Source organism: Oncorhynchus mykiss, chromosome 24, assembly GCF_013265735.2.
Source record: "Oncorhynchus mykiss isolate Arlee chromosome 24, USDA_OmykA_1.1, whole genome shotgun sequence".
Lineage (NCBI taxonomy): Eukaryota > Metazoa > Chordata > Actinopteri > Salmoniformes > Salmonidae > Oncorhynchus > Oncorhynchus mykiss.
Window position 1 is genome coordinate 20,871,151 of NC_048588.1, and position 18,501 is coordinate 20,889,651.

An 18,501-nucleotide genomic window follows, 5' to 3' on the forward strand; every position below is an offset into this window, starting at 1 on the left:
AAACAAACTTTCAAATGAAAGGAAACTTCTTGTCAGGGAAAAAACACTGTTTTATGTAGGTGTCATACCTAGCCATAAATAATACAATTTATAAACTGGGTGGTTCGAGCCCTGAATGTTGATTGACTGACAGCCGTGGTATATCAGATCGTATACCATGGGTATGACAAAACATTTATTTTTACTGCTCTAATTACGTTGGTAACCAGTTTATAATAGCAATAAGGCACCTCAGGGTTCGTGGTATATGGCCAATATACCACGGCTAAGGACTGTATCCAGGCACTCCGCGTTGCATCGTGCGTAATAGCAGCCTTAGCTGTGATATATTGGCCATATACCACACCCCTTGGGCCTTATTGCTTAAATATGTCACAACACAGGCGAGTTCAACAAGGCTTCTCTTTGCAGCGAACATGTTGCCAGAGTAACAATTTCAGTTGAACGATTTGAAATGAACAGCTACTTTTTGTAAGTGTTACTGTGGCTTTTTAGCGACAATATTCAAACTGAAAATGACTTAGCTATTCCTACTAAATATAGTAAAAAGGCTACATGGCCACTTGATTATTTTTAGTGGCAGTTTAGACCTGAAACGGACACTTATGTTCACCGCACACTATCTTCTCAGACTGTTAGCTAATGTTTGTGAACGGTTGCGGATAACACAAAACAAATTAAATATGTTAACTAATGTTAGCCAAACTATTTCCCTTGTTGAATGCAACTCAGGTGTAAATATAAGGGTCATGACAGTGTTTTGACCATAAGGTGTAAATATAAGGGTCATGACAGTGTTTTGACCATATTATGACATGGTTATGACCGTGTCATACCATGTTATGACGCTGGGTGTCAAGTAAAGTGTTACCTGATAATGTGTTACAGTATGGTTGTGACACTATGCTCATGTAACAGCTGCCCAGCGAAGACAAGAAGACTGGTCTCGGCACCAGTGTGACCGTACTTCGTAACTCTCTTCCATTGTGTTTTTAAAGAAAAAACTGCCCAGCCAGCAGCCCCAGTTGATTGGTGTTTATTCTGCCGATAGACACAAGGAAGCACATTAGATGTGCAGAACAACAATATGTTGATGGCTGTAGATTTGTGATTTGTCTGTTAGCATGGAAATAACTGTGAATTAGCAGGGAGCTAATGTAACCATTACATTTAGAACATGCTAACTAACTCAGTCGTAGAGCAGTAACATACATACATAGATACATACATTGATGAACAGAATTATAGAACATTACGTAATTATGCAGTTAAATTGAATCGAAAGAAAAAAAAGTTATTTTACATACAATGCTTTTATTGATTGTAAAAATGATTCTAAAAAGGTATGGAACACAGTTAAGGGCTTACTTGGTACATCTATCTCATCATGCCCATCTATTGTGGAGGTTGACGGGAGAATAATAACAAAACCAGTTGATATTGCCAATCATTTTGCAGATTTTTTTGCACAGAAAATTAAATTACCGAGCAACAATGTAGACATACATTCTTCCAAACAAGCTATTGTTCAGTGGATTGATGATCATATTATGCTCTTTTAGTCTGCAAACAGTGTCAGTGGAGGAGGTGTTAAACCTATTGAATTCATTACCTGATGGTAAATCTACAGGTAATGGTCTTATGGACAATTTTTTGCTTCGCTGTGCTGCTCCCCAGATTGCAGTTCCACTGAGATACATATTTAACTGGTCACTGAAAAAGGGGATGTTTGCAAATGTATGGAAGCATGCAAAACTGTGTCCTATTCCGAAAGAGAGCAAAGAACCCATTACTTCTGCCAATAGTCGACCAATTAGTCTACTCCCTACACTCAGTAAGATATTGGAGGGTATTGTGAGTAGACACATGTGGGAGTACATGGAAAAGAATGATCTGATTAAAGCTAATCAGCATGCTTATCGCAAAAACCATTCCACTGCCACTGCATTGGTTGATATGACTGACCAGTGGCTCAATGCTATGGATAATGGCAAATACCGCAAACTGGGGAATACCGCAGGGCAGCTGCCTTGGGCCACTTCTTTATTTAATATATACCAACGACCTTCCCTATGCCTTAGTTGAAACTCAAGCTCCTATATTTGCAGATGATACTACAATTTATGCAGCAAGACAATTGGTTCAACAGGTATAGCAGGCTTTACAAGGAGATTTGGAGAATATCAGGAAGTGGGTTTTCCAAAACAAACTTGTTTTAAACACCAAGAAAACCAAAGTTATGTTGATCTGTTCAACTAGGAAAAGGCCAAAACAGCATGGGATACAATTAAGTATGGGAGGAGTACAAATTGAAGAAGTGGCAGAAACCAAACTATTGGGAGTGCAGCTAGACAACTGCTTATAATGGTCGTCTCAAATAACTAATCTATGTAAAAAAAAAACGCTGAATAGCATAGCACAACAGTCAAATAATATTACTAGAAAATATTCATATTCATGAAATCACAAGTGCAATATTTTGAAACACAGCTTAGCCTTTTGTTAATCACCCTGTCATCACAGATTTTGAAATTATGCTTTACAGCGAAAGAAATTCAAGCGTTTGTGTAAGTTTATCGATAGCCTGGCATAGCATTATGTACACTTAGCATCAGGAAGCTTGGTCACGAAAATCAGAAAAGCAATCAAATTAACCGTTTACCTTTGATGATCTTCGGATGTTTTCACTCATGAGACTCCCAGTTACACAGCAAATGTTCCTTTTGTTCCATAAAGATTATTTGTATACCCAAAATACCAACCTTTGTTTGTTGCGTTATGTTCAGAAATCCACAGGAAAGATTGGTCACGACAACGCAGACGGAAATTCTTCATAATGTCCACAGAAACATGTCAAACATTTTTTATAATCAATCCTCAGGTTGTTTTTAAAATATATAATCGATAATATATCAACCGCAAATGTCTTTCACAGTAGGAGAGGGAAAAACAATAGCTGTCAAAACTCTGTTGCGCGAGCAAAACTCATGTGACCACCTGACGCGATGTTATCTTTCTGGCTCATTTTTCAAAATAAAAGCCTGAAACTATGTCTGAAGACTGTTGACACCTTGAGGAAGCGATAGGAAAAGGAATCTGGTTGATATCCCTTTAAATGGAGCAATGGGAGGCTATGGAACATGGAGTTTTCAAAATAGAAGCCACTTCCTGTTTTGATTTTCCTCAGGGTTTCGCCTGAAATATCAGTTCTGTTATAGTCACAGACAATATTTTGACAGTTTTGGAAACTTTAGAGTGTTTTCTATCCAATACTAATAATAATATGCATATATTAGCAACTGAGACTGAGGAGCTGGCCTTTACAATGGGCACCTTTTCATCCAAGCTACTCAATACTGCCCCTGCAGCCATATGAAGTTAAAGCGAGCAGTGTGTTAAGAAGCAATGAGGCTTGGCAGGGTCATCTTTTGGAGGACGCATGTCTCTTCTGAGTCTGTATGAGAGTTGCAGCGATGGGACAAGACTGTTACTACCAATTGGATTTCATGAAAAAGGGGTACAAATCAAAACTGGTGAGATAGCCAATTCAAAACATAACTTGCAGCAGCTATCTAGTTAGTCTGTCATCAAGGCAAAGGGTGGCTACTTTGAAGAATCTAAAATATAAAATACATTTGGATTTTAACACTTTTTTGGTTACTACATGATTCCATATGTGTTATTTAATAGTTTTGATGGCTTCACTATTATTCTACAATGTATACTTGTTGGCTTCTTTTCCTTTACTCTGCAAATAATAAGTTGTATGGATTCACTTTGTGTGCAGAAAAAGTGTTTAACATAATTTTTTAATTACAACCTCATCTCTGTACCGCACACATACAGTTATCCATAAGGTCCCTCAGTCGAGCGCTCATTTTTAACCACAAAGCCAGGGTGGTTCTCCAATGCCTCGGAAAGAAGGGCACCTATGGGTAAATGGGTCAAAATAAAAAAAAGCAGACATTGAATATCCCTTTGAGCATGAAGTTTTTAATTACACGTTTGATGGTGTATCAATATACCCAGCCACTACAAAGATTCAGGTGTCCTTCCTAATTCAGTTTGTTGGGAGGAAGGAAACCACTCAGGGATTTCACCATGAGGCCAAAGGTGACTTTAAAAAGAGTTACAGAGTTTAATTGCTGTGATAGGAGAAAACTGAGGATAGATCAACATTATCGTTACCCGATTGACAGAGTGAAAAGAAGGAAGCCGGTACAGAAACATGCATCATTTTTGTAACAAGGCACTAAAGTAATACTGCAAAAAATGTGTCAAACCAATTCATTTTTTTTGTCCTGAATACAAAGTGTTATGTATGGGGAAAATCCAATACAACACATTACTGAGTACAACTTTCCATATTTTCAAGCATCATGTTATGGGTATGTCTGTAATTGTTAAGTACTGGAGAGTTTCTCAGGATAAAAAAAGATACGGAATACAGCAAAACACAGGCAAAATCCTAGAGAAAAACTTGGTTCAGTCTGCTTTCCACCAGACATTGGGAGATTCATTTACCTTTCAGCAGGCAAAATCTAGACTGGAGTTGCTTACCAAGAAGACAGTGAATGTTCCTGAGTGGCCGAGTTACAGTTTTGACTTAAATCTGCTTAAAAATGTATGGCAAGACCTGAAAATGGTTGTCTAGCAATGGTCAACAATCAATTTGACAGAGCTTGACGAATTTTGAAAAGAGTAATGGACAAATATTGTACAATCCAGGTGTGCAAAGCTCTTAAAGACTTACCTAGAAACACTCACAGTTGTAATCTCCATCAAAGGTACTTCTACAAAGTATTGATTCGGGGGTGTGAGTACTTTTCAGTAAATTTGCTCAAAATGTTTTCACATTGTCATTATGGAGTATTTGTAGAAAAAAAATATTTGATCAATTTTGAATTCAGGCTGTAACACAACAAAATGTGAAGTAAGTAAAGGGGAATGAATCTTTCCTGAAGGCACTGTATATGCCAATGATTTGTTTAGCATAGCAATGTCAAATGAATAGAAATATTAGAATTAAGGACTGGTTCAAAACAGAGAAAATATCTAATGACCAGCCCATTTGGGTAGCAACTTCAAAATGCGAAAAAGATTTTACTCGTTAAAAATGTTAATGAAAACATTTATTTAATATTTGTACAAATATGTTGGAAACCGTTTTATGAAAGCAATAAGGCTCTTGAGCCAGGGGATTATCGTGTGATAACTTCAGACTAAGAGCTGTTCTTAGGCCCGAGGCGATAATCCCTGGGTTCTTATGCCTTACTTCTTAAGTAGTTCTACACACCGTTCTACTACTAATGTTCTGTTTTTGAAACTAAACATTAAATGGAGTGTACATGTCCTTTGTAATAAAAACATAGTGGGATTTTAAGGCTAGTAATTTAACTGGCTGATTATTCAGTTCATGGTTAACATTGTGTCATGTTGTTACGGCTCGCGTTGATGGTAGGAAGAGTGGACCAAAGCGCAGCATGGTACGTGTTTATGATTCCTTTTATTTAAAAAAAACACAAACAAAATAACAAAGCGAAAACGAAAACAAACAGTTCTGTCAGGCACTAAACAGAAAACAAGATCCCACTGTCACGCCCTGACCTGAGATATCTCTGTTTTCTTTATATTTTGGTTAGGTCAGTGTGTGACTAGGGTGAATACGCTAGTTTTTGTATTGTCTAGGGGTTTTGTAGGTCTAGGTATTTGCATGTTTATGGTGACCTGATAGGGTTCCCTATCAGAGGCAGCTGTTTATCGTTGTCTCTGCTTGGGGATCATATTTAGGTAGCCTTTGGTGTTTGTGGGTTCTTGTACTGTGTACTGTGTTTAGTTGCCTGTCTGCACTATTCATATTAGCTTCACAGTTTGCTTTGTTAGTTTGTTTAGTGTTCATTCTTTAAATAAATTAGAATGTATGCATACCACGCATAATTGGTCTCATTCGTACGACGAACGTGGCACCCACAAAACCCAAAAGGAAAATGACAACTTATATGTGATCCCCAATCAGAGACAACGATAGATGGCTGCCTCTGATTGGGAACCACACACGGCCAAAAACAAAGAAATAGAAAACATAGACTTTCCCACCCGAGTCACACCGTGACCTAACCAAACATAGAGAATGAAAAGGATCTCTAAGTACCCCCTCCCCCAAAGGTGCGGACTCCGGCCGCAAACCTGAACCTATAGGGGAGGGTCCGGGTGGGCATCTACTCTCGGTGGGGGCTCCGGTGCTGGACGCAGACCCCGCTCCGCTTGAGGCTCCCCCCACTTCGGTGGCGCCTCTGGTGCAGGGATGGTCGGCGGGACCTCCAGACTGTAGATGGTCGCTGCAGGCTCTTAACTGGGGACCGTCGCTGGAGGCTCCGAACCGGGGACCGTCGCTGCAGGCTCTGGACCGTGGATCAACACTGCAGGCTTCGTGCCATGCATCATCACTGCAGGCTTCATGCCATGGATCATCACTGCAGGCTCCGGGCCATGGATCATCACTGGTGGCTTCATGCCATGGATCATCACTGGAGGCTTTGTACGTGGAGCCGGAACAGGTCTCACTGGACTGAGGAGACGTACTGGAAGCCTGGTACGTGGAGCTGCCACAACGAGTCCTGGCTGGATACCCACTCTAGCTCGGTGAGTGTGGAGAGTTGCACAGGACACACTGGGCTATGAAGGTGCACTGGAGGCATAGTGCGTAGAGCCGGCGCAGGATATACTGGACCGTGGAGGCGCACTGGAGGTCTGGAGCGTAGAGCTGGCACAACGCATCCTGGCTGAATACCCCCTGTAGCACGGCAAGTGCGAGGAGCTGGAACAGGCCACACTGGGTTGTGCTGGCGACCTGGGGATACCGTGCGTAGAGCTGGCGCAGGACATCCTGGGCCGAAGAGACGCACCGGAGACCAGGAGCGCTGAGCCAGCACAATCCGTCCTGGCTGAATGCCCACTCTAGCACGGCAACTGCGGGGAGCTGGAACAGAGCGCACCGGGCTGTGAATGCGCACTGGAGACACCATGCGCATCACCACATAACACGGTTTCTGACCAGTCACACGCTCCCCACGGTAAGCACAGGGAGTTGGCTCAGGTCTAAACCCGGACTCCGCCAATCACCCCATGTGCCCCACCCCCATTTTTTTTTTGGAGCTGTCTCTCGGGCTTCCGTCGTTGTCTTAACTCCTCTTATCATCGCCGTTCCTCACTCGCTGCCTCTGCCTGCTTCCATGGCAGGGTCTTGTCCCCTGCCATTACCTCCTCCCAGGTCCAGGATGTCCTCCACTCCCTTTTTTCCCGGGCTCAGGATCCCTGCTCCTCCTGGCAACGTTGCTTGGTCCTTTGGTGGTGGGATCTTCTGTTACGACTCTCGTAGATGGTAGGAAGAGTGGACCAAAGCGCAGCATGGTACGTGTTCATGATTCCTTTTATTAAAAAAAACACAAACAAAATAACAAAGCGAAAACTAACATTTCTGTCAGGCACAGACACTAAACAGAAAACAAGATTCCACAAAACCCGAAAGGAAAATTACAACTTATATGTGATCCCCAATCAATTATCCCCAAACAACGATAGACAGCTGCCTCTGATTGGAAACCACACCCGGCCAAAAACAAAGAAATAAAAAACATAGACTTTCCCACCCGAGTCACACCCTGACCTAACCAAACATAGAGAATAAAAAGGATCCTTAAGGTCAGGGCGTGACACATGTTGATGGTCACCTACTCTTGTTGCTGAGGATTACCTTATCTCAACAGGCAGCAGGAGCTTTATCCTCTGTAATCCTGTAATTTAGCACACTGTGATTCATTCCCATTGTGGTCCATTGTAGTCTGGACAGATAGTATTTTTTTTAATACAAAACTAATTTAAAGTTCTTCAAGAGGGTGAACACGGCTTTATTTGACTGTTCAAAAATACATATTTGAATTTATCCAATGGAAATAGGATAACTTCACAACTGCTTTGTTTGAGATTATACTGTATGGTTTTGTGGGGGTGTAATATTTAGAACTTGGATTTTAGACTTTTGGGTTAAACATTTATATTGAATAAGGTTGTGTTCTTTTTGTAAAGCCTTGTAACTCCCTTTGTCACTGTCCAGTATTTGCAGGTCTACCAGGTTCTATTACTGTGTTCAGTTTGACGTGTAACAGAATGGGTATTGAGTATAGAAAGTCACACGTTGGGCTATTAGATCTGGTGTGCACATACAGTACAGGATGCAGGATGACACTGGTCACTCTGGACAGATCTGTGTGGACTCCATGGTAACCATGGTAAAAGCATTTACTCACATTCAAAAGTGATTCAAATTCAGTGGTGCATGGGAAGCAAATGAAAACACGTCTAATGGTTACTTACTGCTTGCTGACAGGAACTTCAGCTCTGCCAAAAAAATGTTTTTATTTCTGTGTTTTTCATTGGGGAAAAAACAACACTATATTGAAGTGGCATGTGTAAACAGTGTAGCGAGCGTCTATACAGATAGCATATCCTGCTGCTGCTGCTTTTGTTGAGAAGATTAGATCCCCTGATGTTGCAATGGAGGTGATCAATTTAGCTTTGCATGTAAAATTGATCTGGACAGTTGAGTACTTAGTTAATTGTTTTCGTATGGGGTTAAGGCTTTTTACCAGTAAATCTAGCAGGTACAGTATGTTAATTGCCGTCCTTTAGCCTCCGTTCAAGGGGTTTTATTGGTTCCATGGCTCTCCTATGTCATTTCCTTTCCTACACACCCCCTAACCCTGACCTGAACTCTGGAAAGGCTGAAATGTGAGTGCTGTTTATGGCTAGCTCAGCAACACCTTGTAATCAGTTGAACCATTGAGGACCTCTCTATGCCTGTGTGACTATCCCTCCCCTCAGTCCCCTGTTTTTTCTCTCTCTCATGCTGGACTTTGTCTCCACAGCAACATATTGGGGGCGGGAAAGGTTGTGAAGTAAAGTGGCTGTAAATAAGCAATTTCAAACGTTGGCTACCCTTGTGCATTTCGTTAATGTGCTATAAGGTAGACAGACACCTGTCAATTAACAACCTGTTAGATTAGATATATTTATGAAGATGAGCTGGAATTCCCCACAAAAATCAGTAAGACCTGAATCCATTTGAATGTCAATAGATCTCGGCCTGTGTTAAATATTTAATCAAATTTTCCCACTGACTGAGTAAATAACCATGTGTTTTTCACTCTCTCTCAGTGAGCGGTATGGATACAGTTATCGGCCTGTATGGAGAGACCATTGAGGTGCCATGCAACAATGGAGCCCCCAAACCAAAGGACCTGTTCATGACCAAATGGAAATACGTAAGTTGTTCATATACACTGAGTGTATCAAAACATTAAGAACACCTTCCTAATATTTTGTTGCTCCCCCTATTGCCCTTAGAACAGCCTCAATTTGTTGGGGAATGGACTCTAAAAGGTGTCGAAAGTGTTCCACGGGGATGCTGGCCCATGTTGACTCCAATGCTTCCCACAGTTCTGTCAAGTTGGCTGGATGTCCTTTTGGGTGGTGGACCATTCTTGATACACACAGAAAACTGTTGAGCGTGAAAAACCCAGCAGTGTTGCAGTTCTTGACACACTCAAACCAATACCATATCCCGTTCATAGGCACTTAAATCTTTTGTCTTGCCCAAAAACTTGAAATTGGTGAACATAATTATAGAACAAATCAAATCAAATTGATTTATATAGCCCTTCTTACATCAGCTGATATCTCAAAGTGCTGTACAGAAACCCAGGCTAAAACCCCAAACAGCAAGCAATGCAGGTGTAGAAGCATGGTGGCTAGGAAAAACTCCCTAGAACACCACGTAATTATGCAGTTAAATTAAATCGTAAGAGAAAATATATATTTTACTAACATGCTTTTATTGATTGTAAAAATGATTAAAAAAGGTATGGAATACAGTTATGGGCATACTTGGTAAATATATCTCATCATGCCCATCTAGTGTGGAGGTTGACGGGAGAACAATAACAGAACCAGCTGATATTGCCAATAATTTTGCTGATTTTTTTTTACAAAAAAAACTAATTTACTGAGAGATAATGTAAACACCCATTCTTGCAAACAAGCCAATGGATTGATGATCATATTAATAGCAAAAGAAACTGTTATTTTAGTCTACCATTGGTGCCAGTAGAGGAGGTGTTAAACATTTTAAAGTCATTACCTATGGTTAATCTACAGATGATGATCTTATGGACAATTTTTTACTTTACTATACTACTCCCCAGATTGCAGCTCCACTGAAATACATATTTAATTGGTCACTAGAAAGGGGACATTTCCAAATGTTTGGAAGAATGCTAAACTGTGCCCAATCCGAAGGACGGCAAAGAACCCATTACTCCTGCCAATAGTCAACCAATCAGTCTACTATTGTGTGTAGACAAATATGGGAGTATCTGGAAAATAATTATCTGATCACAGCCGATCAGCATGCTTATCGCAAAAAACATTCCACTACCACTGCATTGGTTGACATGAATGCTATGGGTAATGGCAGGTTTGTGGGTGTACTATTTTTAGATTTCAGTGCAGCATTTGATTTAGTGGATCACTAAATAACTGGGACAAAAATATTGCATTATGGGTTTAAGGGGGCAATTGGGTACAGTCATATCTAACTGACAGGAAACAGTCCACCTACAGTATATCAGTGGGTTGTTTTCCTCCCCTCATGCTTTAAACTGTGGAATACAGCAGGGCAGCTGCCTTGGGCCACTTATTCACTTAATATATACCAACGACCTTCCTTATGCTTTATCTGAAACTCAAGCTACTATATTTGCAGATGATACTACAATTTATACAGCAAGACAATCGGGAACAGCAAACAATCGCTACAGCAAGCTACAAGTAGATCTTGGAAATATCAGGTTGTGGGTTTTCCGGGAAACAAACTTGTTTTGAATGCCAAGAAAACCAAAGTTATGTTGGTCTGTTCCACCAGGAAAAGGTCAACACAGCATGGGAATGCAATTAAGCTTGGGGGAGTACAAATTGAGGAAGTGGCAGAAACCAAACTACTTGGTGTGCAGCTAAACAACTGCTTATTATGGTTGTCTCATATAACTAATATATGTAAAAAAATAAACAAATAAATAAAAAACTCCATGCATGATCAGAAGGATAGCTATATATTTACCGGGAAAGCTTCTGAAGCTAACAACCCAAGCATTAATTGGGAGTGAACTACTGTTCTGTGGTCTGGGGAAATGCATCATCAAATCAAATCAAATGTTATTGGTCACATACACGTGATTAGCAGATGTTATTGCGGATGTAACGAAATGCTTGTGCTTCTATCTCCAACAGTGCAGTAATATCTAACAAATTACACAACATATGCAAAGCTCATGTTTCAAACACAGACACTCCTTCACTCAAACACTCATGCACACACACTGAGGCACACACACAATATCCAGACACTCCTTCACTCAAACGCTCATGCACACACACTGTGGCACACACACAATATCCACAGACACTCTCCCGCCCTGGTTAAAATAAAATAAGAAAACAACAATACACACAAATCTAAGTAGGAATGAATTAAGACTATATTCATATGGACGAGTGATGTCAGAGCGGAACGGACTAAGATACAGTAGAATAGTATAGAATACAATATATGCATATGAGATGAGTAATGCAAGACATGAAAAACATTATTAAGTGAATGAGATACCGTAGAATAGTATAGAAAACATTATATACATATGAGATGTAGCAATTGATGCATGATTGCAACAACACATCATCAGTAACAATTGCAACAACACATCAGTAGGGTAAAACTAACCTGTCTCACAACGGTCTAAACCCAGCTCACGTGCCCTATTAGTGGGTGATTAATCCCAACGCTCGGTGATTTCTGCTTCACAATGATAGGAAGAGCCGACATCGAAGGATCAAAAAGTGATGTCGCTATGAACGCTTGCCAGATTTATAAACACTATTAAAGTGATTAGTGTCCCATTCCTTAAAGTGGCCAGTGATTTCTAGTCTATGCCTATAGGCAGCAGCCTCTAATGTGCTGGTGATGGCTGTTTAACAGTCTGATAGCCTTGCGATATAGGCTGTTTTTCAGTCTCTTGGTCCCATCTTTGATGCACCTGTACTGACCTCGCCTTCTGGATGATAGCGGGGTGAACAAGCAGTGGCTTGGGTGGTTGATGTCCTTGATGATCTTTTTGGCCTTCCTGTAACATCGGGTGCTGTAGGAAACCACATATCCTGAGGCTGCATTCATTGTAGCTGGGGATTTTAACAAGGCTAATCTGAAAACAAGACTCCCTAAACTCTATCAGCAAATCGATTGTGCTACCAGGGCTGATAAAACCCTGGATCATTGTTATTCTAACTTCCGTGACGCATGTAAGGCCCTCCCCGCAATCCTTTCGGAAAAGCTGACCACGACTCCATTTTGTTGCTCCCAGCCTATAGACAGAGACTAAAACAGGAAGCTCCCGTGCTCAGGTCTGTTCAACGCTGGTCCGAGCAATCTGATTCCACGCTTCAAGATTGCTTCGATCACGTGGATTGGGATATGTTCCGCTTTGTGTCAAACAACAACATTGATGAATACACTGATTCTGTGAGCGAGTTTATTAGCAAGTGCATCGGCGATGTTGTACCCACAGCAACTATTAAAACATTCCCAAATCAGAAACCGTGGTGGCAGCATTCACGCGAATCACTGCTTTTAACCAGGGCAAGGTGACCGGAAACATGACCGAATACAAATAGTGTAACTATTCCCTCCGCAAGGCAATCAAACAAGCTAAGCGTCAGTATAGAGACAAAGTAGAGTCGCAATTCAACGGCTCAGACACAAGAGGTATGTGGCAGGGTCTACAGTCAATCACGGATTACAAAAAGAAAACCAGCACCGTCGCGGACTAGGATGTCTTGCTCCCAGACAGACTAAACAACTTCTTTGCTCACTTTGAGGACAATACAGTGCCACTGAAACGGCCCGCTACCAAAACCTGCGGGCTCTCCTTCACTGTAGCCAACGTGAGTAAAACATTTAAACATGTTAACCCTCGCAAGGCTGCAGGCCCAGCATGCGCAAACCAGCTGGCTGGTGTGTTTACGGACATATTCAATCAATCCTTATCCCAGTCTGTTGTTCCCACATGCTTCAAGAGGGCTTGTTCCTGTTCCCAAGAAAGCTAAGGTAACTGAGCTAAATGACTATCGCCCCGTAGCACTCACTTCCATCATCATGAAGTGCTTTGAGAGACTAGTCAAGGACCATATCACCTCCACCCTGCCTGACACCCTAGACCCAATCCAATTTTCTTACCGCCCCAATAGGTCCACAGATGACGCAATCGCAACCACACTGCACACTGCCCTAACCCATCTGACAAGAGGAATACCTATGTGAGAATGCTGTTCATCGACTACAGCTCAGCATTTAACACCATAGTACCCTCCAAACTCGTCATCAATGTCGAGACCCTGGGTCTCGACCCCGCCCTGTGCAACTGGGTCCTGGACTTCCTGACGTGCCGCCCCCCAGGTGGTGAGGGTAGGTAACAACATCTCCAGCCCGCTGATCCTCAACCCTGGGGCCCCACAAGGGCGGCAGGGTAGCCTAGTGGTTAGAGCGTTGGACTAGTAACCGGAAGGTTGCGAGTTCAAACCCCCGAGCTGACAAGGTACAAATCTGTCGTTCTGCCCCTGAACAGGCAGTTAACCCACTGTTCCCAGGCCGTCATTGAAAATAAGAATTTGTTCTTAACTGACTTGCCTGGTTAAATAAAGGTAAAATAAATAAAAAATAAAAATAAACAAGGGTGCGTTCTGAGCCCTCTCCTGTACTCCATGTTCACCACGACTGCGTGGCCATGCACACCTCCAACTCAATCATCAAGTTTGCGGACGACACTACAGTGGTAGGCTTGATTCCCAACAGCGATGAGACGGCTTACAGGGAGGAGGTGAGGGCCCTCGGAGTGTGGGGTCAGGAAAATAACCTCACACTCAACGTCAACAAAACAAAGGAGATGATGGTTGACTTCAGGAAACAGCAGAGGGAGCACCCCCCTATCCACATCGATGGGACAGTAGTGGAGAGAGTAGTAAGTTTTAAGTTATTCGGCGTACACATCACGGACAAACTGAATTGGTCCATCCACACAGACAGCGTGGTGAAGAAGGCGCAGCAGCGCCTCTTCAACCTCAGGAGGCTGAAGAAATTCGGCTTGTCACCAAAAACACTCAAAAACTTTTACAGATGCACAATGGAGAGCATCCTGTCGGGCTGTATCACCGCCTGGTACAGCAACTGCTCCGCCCACAACCATAAGGCTCTCCAGAGTGTAGTGAGGACTGCACAACGCATCACCGGGGGCAAACTACCTGCCCTCCAGGACACCTACACCACCCGATGTCACAGGAAGGCCATAAAGATCATCAAGGACAACAACCACCCGAGCCACTGCCTGTTCACCCCGCTATCATCCAGAAGGCGAGGTCAGTACAGGTGCATCAAAGCAGGGACCGAGAGACTGAAAAACAGCTTCTATCTCAAGGCCATCAGACTGTTAAACAGCCATCACTAACATTGAGAGGCTGCTGCCAACATACTGACTCAACTCCAACCACTTTAATATTGGAAAAATTGATGTAAAAAAATGTATCACTAGCCACTTTAAACAATGCCACTTAATACAATGTTTACATACCCTACATTACTCATCTCATATGTATATACTGTACTTGATACCATCTACTGCATCTTGCCTATGCCGTTCTGTACCATCACTCATTCATATGTCTTTATGTACATATTATTCATTCCTTTACACTTGTGTGTATAAGGTAGTTGTTGTGAAATTGTTAGGTTAGATTACTCATTCGTTATTACTGCGTTGTCGGAACTAGAAGCACAAGCATTTCGCTACACTCGCATTAACATCTACTAACCATGTGTATGTGACAAATAAAATTGGATTTGATTTGAGGGCAGGTAGTTTTCCCCTGGTAATGCATTGGGCAGACCGCACCACCCTCTGGAGAGCCTTGTGGTTGCGGGCGGTGCACTTGCCATACCAGGTGGTGATACAGCCCGACAGGATGCTTTCAATTGTGAATCTGCAAAAGTTTGTGAGGGTTTTAGTTGACAAGCCAAAGTTTTGCCTTCTTCACCACACTGTCTGTGTGGGTGGTCCATTTCAGTTTGTCAGTGATGTGTTCGCCAAGGGACTTGAAGCGTTCCACCTTTTCCACTGCGGTTCCGTCGATGTAGATAGGGGTGTGCACCCTCTGCTGTTTTCTCAAGTCCACGATCATCTCATAATCAGCAGGTGAGATTAGGAGGCTGCAGATTGGACAGAACAAAGCAGCAAGAATTGGTGGAGATATGGTTCTTCTGTTGTAGTCATGCACAATGCTCTTGGGTGGTCATCAAGCAATAAAAAACATGCTTATTTTATTTCACAATGTACACCATTTAAAACGGCCTAACTCCATTCAGTTAGTAAGAGACAGACATTCAGTCAATACTAAGAATAGATTGTCCACCGTCTATGTGTTATCCAGACAGAAAAGAGAAATAGGCTAAATAACATTTAGATTCAGAGCAATAAAGAAATTAAATCATTTATCTGAACAAACCAGAAACCTTTCAATATATAAATTCAAACAATACTTTAGAATCATTTAAATATAATAAATTGGAAGGTTGTGCAGGACTATGGTAGATGAAGGAACAAATCTATATTTTCAGACTGTTAGAGTATTTATCTGGTCAATATGTCAGTGTTTTATATCTGTTTGTAACAGTGTGTTATATGTGAAAATGTGTTTGTATTATAAACTGTATTTTCATGTTTAAGGACTCTTGGAAGATTAGTCCAAATGAAGACTAAAAGATCCTAATAAAATAAAATCAAAATCACCCTCTGAATGACACACACACAATCAATGTCTCACTTGTATCAAGGCTTAAAAATCCTTCTTTAACCTATTTCCCCCCTTTTAACGACACTTGTTGAAGTGGATTTAACAAGTGACATCAATAAGGGATCATAGCTTTCACCTGAATTCACCTAGTCAGTCTATGTCATGGAAAGAGCAGGTGTTCCTGCCTAAAGTCCACTGGGCTAATGTTGTAGAGACTGATAGAGACTGAGACAAATACATATCTGAACCCCACCCTGTCTGGACACGTATACACCTTTAAGTGTATTTCCACTGTGAAGACCACAAGGAGATTTCATATTTTGTATACTATATGTATACATATACTCTTTACACCTTCACGCTTCCACAGCAGCAACAGTGTAAAAATAATGGTTGATATTCTAAAATAGCTATTAATAAGTCACAAACTAAGTCTATTTAGCTCCTGCACCATTAGTGGGTGCATGTTTTGGTCAATGGTTTTTATACCAAGACAGTCTTAAAGTAGTGCAGCTCCATTAGCTAAGTTTTTAAAACCCAAACTGTTTTATATGTTTTATATTTATATAATATTTATATATATTATATATATTATATTTATATTTACTGTTTTATATTTACAGGACGATGGAGACCTGCTGACCCAGCTTAAAGACCAGGACGCCTCTGTCATAGCCACTGACAAGTACAAGGACCGTGTCAGCATGGCCGAAAACTCCAGCCTGCTGATTGCTGCAGCAACACTGAAGGACGAGAAGACTTTTACTTGCATGGTGGTGGCTGGGGCTGACATCTCAGAATACCCAGTCAAACTCCTTATCCACAGTGGGTACATAAGGGCAATAGTGCAGCCATACTAATGCATGCTATGGAATGGGTCTTTGAGGTACAATTCAATGCTGTGCTGTGCTGTGTGATATTATTATGGTTAGCCCTGGTGATAGTGAGTGCTCTCTGAGATGCCTACAGCTAGTTAATGTTATGAACTGTGTTCTACAGAGGCTCCAACCGGAGTGGAGATCACAGCCCTAGCCACGGAGCTGGAGATTGGCAAACCAACCCAGGTAGGTTCATCATGTGCTTTGCTTATGCCTACATTATGTTAAGCAGGAAATCAAGGGAAATCCTTCATTGCAGATTAAGTATTTTGAGGCAAACTAAGGAAGGATGGTGCTGCTGGAATGATGAGAGATTTAAAGTGATCTTGATGAATTAGTAAACAGCAGAATATCCCTCCTCCAATTAAAACAACCATGGTATCTAAGAGGGGGTTTAAATTGCTTTGGGCATTTCATGCTACATGTGGGGAGTTCACAAATGCAGTAAATCCAACACAGATGAGAGCTAGTTTGCACAGATATTTGATTAATTTAGTAACAAAAATATTGGAATTTTACTGGGCTACTTTCATAACATAAGGATTTTCCAACCTTTTGTGTGCCCTTGTGGATTGTTCTAAAAGAGGATTTTGCAGTTTTTTCTTCACTTTGTTTTATCATCTGCACAGCTAGGGCAATGCAGCACCTCTGATGCCAACCCAGCTGCCAGCATCACATGGTTCAAGAACAAGAAACCTCTGGTGGCTGATGGGAAAGGTACGTTATTGAAATTCTGATGGATTATTTACAAGTGGTAAATAATGAAGATTGCACATTCACACATTTCACTTGTTCTGTGTGAGATTCCACAAGAACCGAGCAGTAAAATATCACCTCTAGAGCTACATATTTTCTTCAATACTCATAAATGTGTCTGTTTCTACAGGATCTAAAATGTCAGTGACTTGGTGATCATATTATTATTTATCTCTGTGTCTATAGGCTACTCTGTGACCATACCATTTCTAATCAGTATTGTTGTGATTTATAGGCATTATAATCAGTTCCAAAGTAAAGGTGGACGAAGTCACTGGCCTCACCACCACCTCCTCCATTCTGCAGTACACAGCTGAGAAGGGAGACACAGCAGCTCTGTTCACCTGCGGGGCTTTGAATACCTTGTCCTCTCCAGTCTCCTTCACTGTCACCTGTAAGTAACCAGAGAGCCACCAAACTACTCCAACTACCCAAACTAGCCCAACTGCCCCAAAGACCTAAACTGACCAAACCAAACTCAAACTGCCTCAACTACCCTTACTACCTAAACTACCCAAGCTACCCCAACTACCGTAACTGCCTCAACTATCCGACACAACTTCCCTAACCGCTGGTTTTCCTAGGAAGGCTATTGATCTGCTATCAGCCTCAGCAGTCAGCAGTTAGTGTATCGACAAACAGATTAATGGCTATTTTATTTTCAAGTTATAGTTGGAAAGTTTGTGCCTCTATGGCTTTTTTCTTGCAGCCCAGACAGACAACAACAATGACACCATAATGGCACTAATTTAAAAAGGAGGTGAGCATGAGTCTGTTGTGGGAGTGTTTTGGAGCATAGCGTTCAAGGAATAGCATAGTCAATGTTATTTGCTATAGATGGCTCTTTAAATAGGACAGGGCTCAGATGCTGTTTGAATCCTGTTTTTAAAGAAATGTGGGCAATTTGGCTCGTCTGGAG

At 41.6% G+C, this 18,501-nt stretch overlaps 1 protein-coding gene across 2 annotated transcripts in view; it reads left to right on the forward strand.

Annotated features, from left to right (window-relative positions):
• LOC110503979 (CD166 antigen homolog A) overlaps window positions 1-18,501 on the forward strand; it is a 68,868-nt gene that overhangs the window by 36,669 nt on the left and 13,698 nt on the right. For both annotated transcript variants that reach the window (XM_021582692.2, XM_021582691.2), the window contains exons 2-6: window positions 9,214-9,320; window positions 16,572-16,773; window positions 16,948-17,012; window positions 17,456-17,543; window positions 17,818-17,976. In XM_021582692.2, coding sequence (XP_021438367.1) covers window positions 9,214-9,320; window positions 16,572-16,773; window positions 16,948-17,012; window positions 17,456-17,543; window positions 17,818-17,976 — 621 coding nt within the window. The remainder of the gene's footprint in view (window positions 1-9,213; window positions 9,321-16,571; window positions 16,774-16,947; window positions 17,013-17,455; window positions 17,544-17,817; window positions 17,977-18,501) is intronic.